This window comes from Miniopterus schreibersii, assembly GCF_964146895.1.
Source record: "Miniopterus schreibersii genome assembly, chromosome: X".
Classification (NCBI taxonomy): domain Eukaryota; kingdom Metazoa; phylum Chordata; class Mammalia; order Chiroptera; family Miniopteridae; genus Miniopterus; species Miniopterus schreibersii.
In genome coordinates this window covers 83,366,881-83,378,967 of record NC_138104.1, presented here as the reverse complement: position 1 = coordinate 83,378,967, position 12,087 = coordinate 83,366,881, and the positions used below count along the sequence as shown (strand labels likewise).

The window sequence follows — 12,087 nt, the reverse complement described above, 5'->3', positions numbered from 1 at the left end:
ATGGGTCATTCTCAAAGATAGACCACATGTTAGGACACAAAACCAATCTTTACAAGTTCAAGAAGATTGAAATCATATCAATCTTCTCAGACTACATGGGCATGAAATTAGAAATCAATTACAGTAAAAAACACTCAAACACATTCAAAAGCATGGAGGCTAAATAACAGATTATTAAACAATGAATGGGTTACCAAAGAGATCAAGAAAGAAATCAAAATCTTCCTGGAAACAAATGAAAATGAACACACAACAACCCAAAATCTATGGGACACAGCAAAAGCAGCCCTAAGAGGGAAGTTCATAGTACTGCAGGCCTACCTCAAAAAGCAAGAAAATTTTTTGATAAACTATCTAACCCTACAACTTAAAGAATTAGAAAGCTCCCCTGTGAAACCATCCAGACCAGGGCTTTTGTTTACTGGTAGTTTTTTGATTACTGCCTCAGTTTCATCAGTTGTTATTAGCCTATTCAGGTTTTCTGATTCTTCCTGATTCAGTTTTACATGATCTCACTCATATGTGGAATCTAATAAAACAAAATAGACTGAGAAACAAAATAGATCCAGAAACACAGAAGCATGGAACAGACTGATGAATCTCAGTGGGAAGGTGGGGGTGGGGGAGTGGGTGGGGAGAGATTAATCAAAGAACTTTTATGCATATATGCATAACCCATGGACACAGACAGTAGTGTGGTGAAGCCCGAGGGGGGCAGGGTGGAAACGAGGTGGAGGGGACCAATTGGGGAAAAAAGGGGGAGATATCTGTAATAATTTCAACAAAAAGATAAATTTTTTTAAAAAAAGTTAAAAAATTGAAGTATGTAAGCATCTTCTCGGATCACAATGGTATGACTAGAAATCAACTACAATAAAAAATCTCAAAAACACTCAAGTACGTGGTGGCTAAATATCATATTATGAAACAATCAATGGGTTACCAATGAGATCAAGCAGGAAATAAAAACCTTCCTGGAAACAAATGAAAATGAACACACAACAACCCAAAATCTATGGTATACAGTGAAAGCAGTCCTAAAAGGGAAGTTCATAGCACTGCACGCCTACCTTAAAAAACAAGAAGAACTTCTTATAAACAATCTAACCCTACAACTAAAAGAATTAAAAAGAGAAAAGCAAGAAAAGCCCAGAAGAAGTAGAAGGAAGGAAATAATAAAGATCAGTTAATATAAATGACTTAGAGACTAAAAAAAATAATATAAAAGATCAATGTATCCAAGAGCTGTTTCTTTGGAAAGATAAACAAGATCGATGAACCCTTTGCCAGACTCATCACGAAACAATGAGAGAGGACCCAAGCCAAAAAAATCAGAAACAAAAGTGGTGAAGTAACAACTGACACCACAGAAATACAAAGAATTGTAAGCAAATACTATAAACAACTATATGCCAACAAAATGGACAACCTGGATGAAATTGACAAATTTCTAGAAACATGCAGTGTTCCAAAACTCAATCAGGAAGAATGACAAAACCTGAATAGGCCAATAACAACAAATGAAATTGAAGTAGTATTCAAAAAACTTCCAGCTAACAAAAGTCCTGGACAGATGGAATTACAGGAGAATTTTACCCAACATTCTAAGAACATCTATCCTCCTCAAACTATTCCAAAAAAATCCAAGAGGAAGGAACGCTTCCAAGCTCTTTTTATAAAGCCAACATTATCCTAATTCTAAAACCAGATAAAGATACCACAAAGAAAGAAAATTACAGGCCAATATCCCTGAAGAACACAGATGCTAAAATCCTCAACAAAATATTAGCAAATTGGATCCAGAAATACATTAAAACAATCTTACACCATGATCAAATGGGATTTATTCCAGGGATGCAAGGCTGGTACAATATTCTCAAATCAATACATGTGATATAACACATAAACAAAATGAAATATAAAAATCACATGATCATATCAACAGATGAAGGAAAAGCACTTGACAAAATCCAGTGCCCTTTTTTGATGAAATCTCTCAGCAAAGTGGGAATAGAGGGGTCATAGCTCAATATAATAAAGGCCATATATGGCACTCACACAGCCAACAACATACTCAATGGGCAAAAACTAAAAATGTTTCCCTTAAGAACAGTAACAAGACAAGGATATCTGCTTTCACCACTCTTATTCAACATAGTACTGGAAGTCCTAGCCACAGCTATCATACAAGAGACATCCAAATTGGAAAAGAGGAAGTAAAATTTTCATTATTCACAGATGACATGATATTGTATATAGGAAACCCTAAACACTCCACCAGGAAACTACCAGACTTAATAAATGAATTTGTCAAGGTAGTAGGATACAAAATCAACACCCAGAAATCAATGGCATTTTTATACACCAATAACGAACTCTCAGAAGGAGAAACTGAAAACAATACCATTTACCATTGCAACAACAAAAGATACCTAGGAATAAACTTAACCAAGGAGGTAAAAGACTTGTACTCGGAAAACTATAAGACATTGAAAAAAGAAATAGAGGAAGATAGAAACCAGTGGAAGAATATACTGTGTTCATAGATTAGAAGAATTAACATCATTAAAATGTCCATATTACCCAAAGCAATCTATAGATTCAATGCAATTACTATTAAAATACCAATGGCATACTTTACAGAACTAGAACAAATACTCCAAAAATTTATATGGAACTAAAAAGGACTGTGAATAGCTGCAGAAATCTTGAGAAAGAACAACAAAGTTGTAGGGATCACAGTACCAGATATCAAACTATACCCCAAAGCCATTGTAATCAAAACAGCCTGGTACTGGCACAAGAACAGACATATAGACCAATGGGACAGAACAGAAACCCCAGAAATCGACCCAACCCATTACTTTCAATTAATACTTGACAAAAGAGGCAAGATGTACAATGGAATAAAGACCGTCTCTTCAACAAACGGTGCTAGGAAAACTGGACAGACACGTGCAAAAAGATGAAACTAGACCACCAACACACACCATACACAAGAATAAACTCAAAATGGGTAAAAGACTTAAATGTAAGACATGAAACCATAAAAATCCTAGAGGAAAACATAGGCAGTAAAATCTCAGACATCTCACGGAGCAGAATTTTCACCAATGCATCTCCTAGGACAAGAGAAATAAAGGAAAAATAAACAAATGGGACTACATCAAAATAAAAAGCTTCTGCAAAGCAAAAGAAACCATCATCAACATGAGAAGGAAACCAACTGTGTGGGGGGACATATTTGTTAATGATGCATCTGATAAGGGGCTAATCTCCAAAATATATAAAGTACTTATACAACTCAACAAAAGGAAGACAAACAATCCAATTAAAAAATAGGCAAAAGACTTGAATAGACATTTCTCCAAAGAGGACATAAAAATGGCCAAGAGACATGAAAAAGTGCTCAAAGTCACGAATCATCAGAGAAATGCAAATTAAAACCACAATGAGATATCACCTCACACCTGTCAGAATGGCTATCATTAATAAATCAACAAGCACCAAGTGCTGACAAGGATGTGGAAAAAAGGGAACACTACACTAGTTCACTACTGATAGGAATGCAGACTGGGGCAGTCACTATGGAAAATAGTATAGATTTTCCTCAAAAAATTAAAAATAGAACTGCCATTTGACCCTGTGATCCAACTTCAGGGAATATATCCTAAAAAACCTGAAACACCAATCAGTAAGAATATATGCACCCCTATGTTCATAGGAGCATTATTTACAATAACTAAGATTTGGAAACAGCCCAAATTCCCATCAGTAGATGAGTGGATAAAAAAGCTGTGGTACATTTACACAATGGAATACTATGCAGCTGTAAAAAAGAAGGATCTCTTACCCTCAGAGACAGTATGGATGGACTTAGAGAGTATTATGCTAAGTGAAATAAGCCAATCAGAGAAAGACAAGTATCACATGATCTCACTTATTTGTGGAATCTAATGAACAAAATAAATTGACCAACAAAATAAGACCCAAGCTAGGTGGAGGGGAATAAAAGGGGGGGAGGGGAATGAGGGACATCTGAAATGCTGTCAACAATAAAAATATATTAAATTAAAAAAGAAAGAAAATATTTTAAAAAAGAAAAATAAGACCTGAGGCATAGAGGCATGGAACAGATTGACATGTCTTGGTGTGTGAGTGTGTGTTTGGGGGGACAAGAATAGATAAACCAAAGAACTTCTATACTTATATGCATAATCCATGGACACAGACAATAAGATTGTGAAGTCCTGGAGGGGGTAGGGGCTGGGTGAAAGGGCTAAAGGGGGGGAAATGGGGGACATATGTAATAGTGTCAACAATAAAAACATATTTTTTAAAAAGGAAGTATGTTAGCACAAACAGCATAAAGTTACTGAGTCTTACTTGCTTTCATAACACTATCTATGCCCCATGCCTAGAAAGAATTGGAATAAAGATGAAAGATTTACAATGAAAAATGAAACTTTCTAAAGAGTAAGCTGATTCATATTTTTTCTTTTCTCTTCCTTCCTCCAGATCGGAGTCAATCTGAGTTAGATTTGAGTGGGTCATTTACAGAAGACTTAGAGGATACTGTAAATTTAAGAAGCAAGTCTGTCCCTGGGGCTTTAGACAAAGACTTGGTAAGTTGGATGCAGAAGATAGTCTAATGATCATGAGGAAAAGGCACATTCTTGTTCAAAACCTGTCTCCACTTTTATGTGAGGATAAGTTGAGGATAAAGTGAGGATATTCGATGATCTCTTCCTATTAGTCTTCACAACCAACATATAAAAATAACTAAGGAATGATTTATAGAACGTAAGAGGTAATCAGGTAAATCTGTAAAGATTATCCCTAAGAAACACCTGTTGGGAATTTCAATTCCTGCCTAAAAGCACATTACTTAATCTAAACCTGGAAAATGGGAAATATCAACATTTCTTAAATAAAATATTAGACTTAATCTGACTATGCATTTTATATAAATGTTCCTACATCTCAAGTTACCCTCAATAAACTATCTTCTTAATTGAGACTAAATTATTAGAAAATTAATGTATAAGTGAACTCATTTATAAAATGAGAAGGTTGAATTAGATTATTGGTAAGGTTCCTTCCATTTCTAATATTCTGATATTCTGAGTTCTGTAATTGCTATAATGCAATTTGAACTCCATGGAAGAAAGATATAACACAAATATTAAATGATGTTAATATAATTTTTCCAAAGCAAGCAAGGAAAGTTAGAGTTCTAAAACTCAGTGTTATTTACTATAGTATAAATAGCAGGGGAAGTATTTTAAAATCCACCACCAAAAATAGAAAGGGCTGGGCATGGCTCAGCAGTTGAGCATCGACCTAGGATTCAGGAGATCGAGGTTTTAGTTCCCAGTCAGGGCACATGCCCGGGTTGCGGGCTTGGTCCCCAGTGGGGGTTGTGCAGGAGGCAGCTGATCAATGACTCTCTCATCCTTGATGTTTCTCTCTCTCTTTCCTTTTCCCTTCCTTTCTCTGAAATCAATAAAGATATATATATTTTTAAAAAGGGACAAATAATGAGATCAAATGGTTTCAAAAGGTACTTGTATTCAACCTTTAAAGAACAGTTTATTCCAATATTATTAAATTGGTTTTGATCTTCAAAGAAAACTCTGAAAATCTTCAAATTTGTAGTTTTAAACTATTATAAACTTTTACTCAAACTTGATTTTAAAAATAGTTTAAAAATTACAAGTTAAGTAAAGCCTAGCCGTGAATGAAAAATATAGCAATAAGGGTAAGTTTTATTCTAAGTATTCTAACTATTACATAGTTAATATTTCAATATATTAAAGGAGAAAATACAATACTATTTTACTAGATACTGAAAACTATTGACAAAACTTTACAATCACACCTAGTAAAATAACAAATTTAAAACAAATGCCCAGCCGATGTGGCTCAGTGGTTGAGCATTGACCCATGCACCAGGAGGTCATTGGTTCAATTCCCGGTCAGGGCACATGCCCAGGTTTCAGGCTCAGTCCCAGGTAAGGGGCGTGCAGGAGGTAGCCAATCCATGTTTCTTTCACATCCATGTTTCTATCTCTCTCTCTCTCCCTTAAATCAATTTAAAAAAACATATTTAAAAAATGTATTTAAAAAACCTAATATAAACCATTAAAATATGATTTTAGCCCTGGCTGGGTGTCTCAGTTGGTTGGAGCATCACTCCAAACACCCATCTTGACAGTATACACACACACACACACACACACACACACACACACACACACAGAAAATTTTTTTAAAATATGTTTTTATTGATTTTAGAGAGAGAGGAGGGGAGAGGGATAGAGAGATAGAAACATCAATTGGCTTCCTCCTGCACGGCCCCTACCAGGGATTGAGCCTGCAATCTGGGCATGTGCCCTGACTGGTAATCAAACTAGTGACCTCTTGTTTCATGGTTCGACGCTCAACCACTAAGCCACACTGGCCAGGCCCAACATTTTTTTTAATTAAAAAAAATAAGTTCATTGCCCAAAGTAAATCACCTTAGATATCAGGGTGGTAGGAACTGAAGATCCAGGTTTGTGTGATTCTAAATTTCATGCTCTTTCCATAAAGCTTCCACTAGGAGGGAAATCCCACTCTTCTGATGACATAATTCGGGTTGAATGGAGAGAAAAAGAGAAAAACCTAGAATAGAGCGATTTCTAGATATTTGTGTCTGATTTTTCAGGTATTTAAAAAAGAACGTGGTTTTGGAAGTGAAAAGACTTTCTAGGAAAGCAGTAAACCAAACCACTGATATTTTTCTCCTTCCTTAGGACTCCTTGGAAGAGACTGAAGAAGGCATTGATGACTTAGTGTCCTCCAGGTTTTCTGCAAACACCCACAGCCTAGCAAGTGGCCCGTCAATAGTAAGCAGTTCTCTAGCATGCACTGGAAATTTCTTCTTTCTACTGTTGATTTTCTGTACATTTCCAAAGGGGGTAGAAATGTTCTTGGGACAATGTGCATTAGTGAGTTAAGAGCCATTATAGTCTCCTGCTTGCCCTTTGCCCACAGAATACTTTTTGGTCCAATTTTATGTGGGCTTTTCCTAAGGCTCCTGATTGCTTCCCTCTCCTTCTCTGATCCTCACACAGATTTTAAAACCTCTTCAATTCCTTATTCAGGCTCTTATCAGCTCAAGCCTATAAGTGATCTCAATTCTCTGCCGATACATTTCCCTGCCACCATTCTCTCAACTCCCTAACTGTCCTCCACACTGCTGCCGGTCATTCTTCTAAAACACATACCCAATCAACTTTCTCTCCTACTCAAATACTGTCCATAATTTCCCACTGCCAACAGAATAAAGACCCTTCTTACTTTAGTGTTCAGACTTTCCTTAAGAGGTTGCTTTTAGGAGCCCCTGTGACCTTCTACCCATCTATGTGCCTAAAAGTCTTTTTCTTTGCTTCTCTAAATTCTGTCTGTTGTTCTAATACCCTTTTTCCTTTTGACCTTTGGGTGACTTCCTTAAAGGATTCTCAAGCAGGCTCTGACAGGAAATGGACCTACCTAAATGTGCCCGATGCTGACTTAGACACTGTGAGTTTTCAATCTTTCCTTTTTTCTTCTTTCTAACCATACTTCACAAATTTCATGCTACAGCAAATCTGATTAGGTGGGCAATTTTCCCAGCATATATCTTTTTCTGACTTGCGTTCAATTAACCAGAGATTCTCTTTAAAAAGGTAAATAACATTATCAAAATCCAAGTATTTCCAAAAAGAGAACATTCATTAAATATTAGAGTATGAGTATCAGTCAAAAGATACATGCTCCAAAATTATTTATGATTAATGAGATACCCTTAGAATAAAGACCTCTATTTTATTTATTTTTAAATATGTTTTTATTGATTTGAGAAAGAGAGAGGAAAGGAGAGGTAGAGAGATAGAAACATCAATGAGTGAGAAACATTGATCTACTGCCTCCTGCATGCCCCCTACTGGAGATTGAGCCCACAACCCAGGCATGTGCACTGACCCGGTTGTCTGTTGGGCACTATATGAATTGTCAAACCTTGGAATCTGATTGCACAACACCACTTTAATTTCTTGTTCTACATTGATTCTTGTGCAATACTTGCTTTTTGTCACAGCAACTGCCAAAAACTCAACTTCACACAGATATGACTTTATAAAGAATAAAATAAAATTTAATGTCGACACTGTGAACTACTGTTAGTAGTTTATGTGATGTCTTATAGATGTCACTGTGTTTCCCTTGACATTTTAAAATACCTGTGGTGCCCCTGTGAGTTCGCTGTAGTGCTGTGGAATGCCTCAACACACAGTTTGGAAATTGTGGACCTAGTAGTTAGAAAAGCAAAACCTTGAACCCCACCTGAGATAGAATAGACCTGAATACTTGTTTTAGTAGATCCCCAGGTGATTTATAGGCAATTAAAGTTTGAAAAGCACTGCTCAAAGCCACCCACTATCATTACAATTCTGTTGCTTTATTTTAGGAATAGGAAAGACAAATTAGGTCACTCATTGGCTCTCTTTAAGTTATAATTTCCAAGTACAGTCCACCCTTGGTATCCACATGATGTAGAATTTGTGGATATGGTAGGCTGCCTGGAATTTTGGCATCCTTGGTTTGCTCTTGCCCTTGACTTAAGCTTAGAAGAGATACTAGCCACATCACCCACATCCTGTTCTTTGATTAGTCTTGACTCTAATTGGAGGAATGTAATGGCTTTATATATGTACAGGGTGGGGCAAAAGTAGGTTTACAATTGTATGGATATTAATACAATAATTAATGAATAATAATACAAGAATAAACAGTTTCACCTACTCATGACTGTAAACCTGCTTTTGCCCCACCCTGTGTGTGTGTATGTGTGTGTGTATATATATATATATATATACACACACATATATAGATAGAAAGATAGGTAGATATAGATATATATATGAAAAAGTGGAAAGTCGAAGCTCTCTGCATTTACTGTAGTCCTTACTTCCCAGTGGTTCAAGGACAAGACTTTTGAGACTATTGAGTCACTCATGAAAGCCTTTCAGGTGGTCTTTTGTGATAGTCATGTTGCTAAGATACAGAGTTTTTGCTTCTGGCACTAAACACTAATTTTGTTGCATTTGATTGAAAATATGCCTCTTGTCATTAGTGACTTGTCAGAAACTTCATTTGGACTTTTTTAAACATTTTACTTATTCATTGGCATTATCTTATTGTTTAGTGTTCAATGTTGTGGGTTGCTATTTTACAGATGTTTAGGAAGCCAAGGTCTTACATTATTTAGGTGGCCACGCAGCTGCTGAGGGGTGCCCTTATTAAAGCTGCAGTTATGGCTTTCCAAAGACTAATGAGATGCTCTCTGGGGGTGTCCCAGAGAGAAGTTTGTGGCTCCTGCTAGCAAATATGAAATGAGCTTTTATTTGTCTTGATGAATGCATTCTATACCTTGAAGTAGGTTGACCTTGAGCCTCCTAGTGAGAAAAAAAAGCTACCAGGATTTGGAGAGGAGATGGGATTTGGAATGCCTCAATGACTCTGTATTCATTAGAAAAATGAATAAACAAAGGCTATTCACTAACCCAAAAGGGCAATGCTTATCCTCTTGGCAAGTTTCCTGCCTTCCTTACTAACGGTCCTAAATAGTATTGCCCTTTCTCAAGCTTGGATTATAAATAACACCAGAAAATTAAGCAAAAGAAGTCATTTTTGCTTTCTTCCCTTTCCTTAGACTTCCCTGCTGATCATAAAGAACAGGAATTGTAATTGAATGAAAGAGGTGGTTTCTGTGAAGAGATCTTTAGTATAACACTGGACTCCTCTTTTTATCTTGTTTATTCCAGACCAGCCTTAACAGCATGATGAGTGTTTACAGTGAAACAGGAGACTATGGCAACGTGAAGGTCAGTGGTGAAATCCTTCTCCACATCAGCTACTGCTACAAAACTGGCGGGCTCTACATTTTTGTCAAGAATTGCAGAAATCTGGCCATAGGAGATGAAAAGAAACAGAGGACTGATGCGTAAGCACATAGCATATTCCTCAGTTTATTTCAATTGCTGAATTATTTTGCTCAGTATATGTTTCTTTTTCAGAAGATTGTTAGCCTTCCTCTTGATTCATGGCCTCCTTGGAAGGTTGATTGTCACTTTCCTCCTATGCCACACTTCTAAATATTCTCCAAAATGCATATATAATGGCTGTGTCTGTGGTTACCTGATTGTTAAGAAGCTTTTACTCAACATAATTTAGGACTAACATATTTGTTGTTTGCACAGAGGCAGCTCTTTGAGATAGAAGGCTGACACGTTGGCATACCCCAGGATGTATAAGAGTTAACTTTTGCTCTGGGAAATCCCCCAGAGAAAATTACCAAGCTGTTAGCACATCTGAACAACTCAAAAGGGCAGTTTTGAAGCTCATGGAATTTCAGGGATCAGTCTGGGAGGGTAGGTGTGAATCACGGCACTTTGAAGGGGAGCTGGAAATAAAAATGTGTCAGTGGTTCTGAAGATCACTACTAGGTTTGATGATTCACTGGGAGGACCCACAGGACTCCACATGTAGTTATAATCAGCAAAGAAAAGAGGCATATGTGATGAAGTTCTGAAGAATCTAGGCTTAAGTTTCTAAGTATTCTCTTCCAGTGGAGTCACACAGGATACACTTAATTCCTCTAGCACCAGGTTGTGGCAACATTGTGCAATGCTGTCTACCAGGGAAGCTCATTTAGAGACTCAACTGGTCACATACCAAAATTCCAGTCTACCAGGAAAAAAGCAGACACTCAGCATAAGCCATATTGTTTTTACAGTTTAGTCACAGTGACTAAACTATATCTATTCTGGGAATGATGAAAATCCTCCTAAAATCCAAGTTCCCAGACACCAGCCAAGGACCAACCTTATAAGCACTCTCGGGCCAGTTATGTGACCCCTTTTCTATATACTAAATAACGTAAATTCAATAAACAACTCAGCAAAGCTGTTTCCAAGTATCTTAAGATAGACAAAACAATGGATTCTGAGTACAAATTGTCCATCTACTTCCTCAGTTAAATATCAGTGGGCTTCAGGACAAATATAATATTTTAGACCAACATGGAAAGGGGTATTCTAAAGCCCAAGTAGATGTGCTTCAGAAGTTTGGTAGAATATTGTATATCTTCTACATTTCTGAGTCTGTCATGATGCCCCTGCTCCAGGAGGTTCCTGGGATAATTCAAAGCAAAGTGTTGGGTAGAATTACTATCATGACTTAGGTTGTTATTTTCTATTTCTTCTTTTTCATCATTTTCCTTCATTCTGCCATTACCATTGACTTCACTCATAGGAAGCCCTGACATCTGAATAGAGAGCATTATAACCCCATGATATTTTCTGAGACCACTGATCATAATAATAGATTATATTTCTTCTTGAGTTGTATGTCAGTTCCTTATATGTATCAAGTGACTTAATCCTCACAATTCCGTAAGTTAGATACTGTTATTGTCCCAGTTTTACAGATGAGAAAACTGAGGCACAGAGAGCACAAGTAAGTTCTTGAGTTCACCAAAACTAATGAGGCAGACAGTGACTTAAACCCAGTTGGCATGACTCCAGAGCCCACACTTGTTACCACCACTCTTCACTGCTGCTTTCTCTTATTGAAGGCCCAGAGTCTTTAAGGTATTCTGTTATGTAGACTATATTCTCTTTGGTTCTGTCTCTTACATTTATTGGCCTATTCTCTTAAACTCTTTTATTCACTAAAGTATCTATTTCTTGCAAAGTAGATTTTTCCCAATAATTACTTTCATCTTTTATCATCTACAGTTATGTCAAGTCATACCTTCTTCCTGACAAGTCTAGAAACAATAAGCGCAAGACCAAAATCAGAACAGGCACCAATCCAGAATTCAATGAAACACTAAAGGTAAATAAACAGTCTTTCATAGTAACCCAAGTGATACTATTCACAACCTCATTGGTTTAGAAGTAACTACAGAGAATGTGCATGTCAAGGCTTATGTATATTTTAGAAAAGTAGAATTTGAATAAGTTAATGTAATACTCTTGGCTTTCCTGACAGTTTTTAGAA

At 36.6% G+C, this 12,087-nt stretch overlaps 1 protein-coding gene across 1 annotated transcript in view; it reads left to right on the top strand.

The window, feature by feature from the left end:
• Positions 1-12,087, top strand: part of SYTL5 (synaptotagmin like 5) — a 98,133-nt gene that overhangs the window by 63,722 nt on the left and 22,324 nt on the right. Inside the window, exons 8-12 of the mRNA XM_081125737.1 lie at positions 4,519-4,625; positions 6,798-6,890; positions 7,501-7,566; positions 9,849-10,027; positions 11,823-11,922. Coding sequence (XP_080981863.1) covers positions 4,519-4,625; positions 6,798-6,890; positions 7,501-7,566; positions 9,849-10,027; positions 11,823-11,922 — 545 coding nt within the window. The remainder of the gene's footprint in view (positions 1-4,518; positions 4,626-6,797; positions 6,891-7,500; positions 7,567-9,848; positions 10,028-11,822; positions 11,923-12,087) is intronic.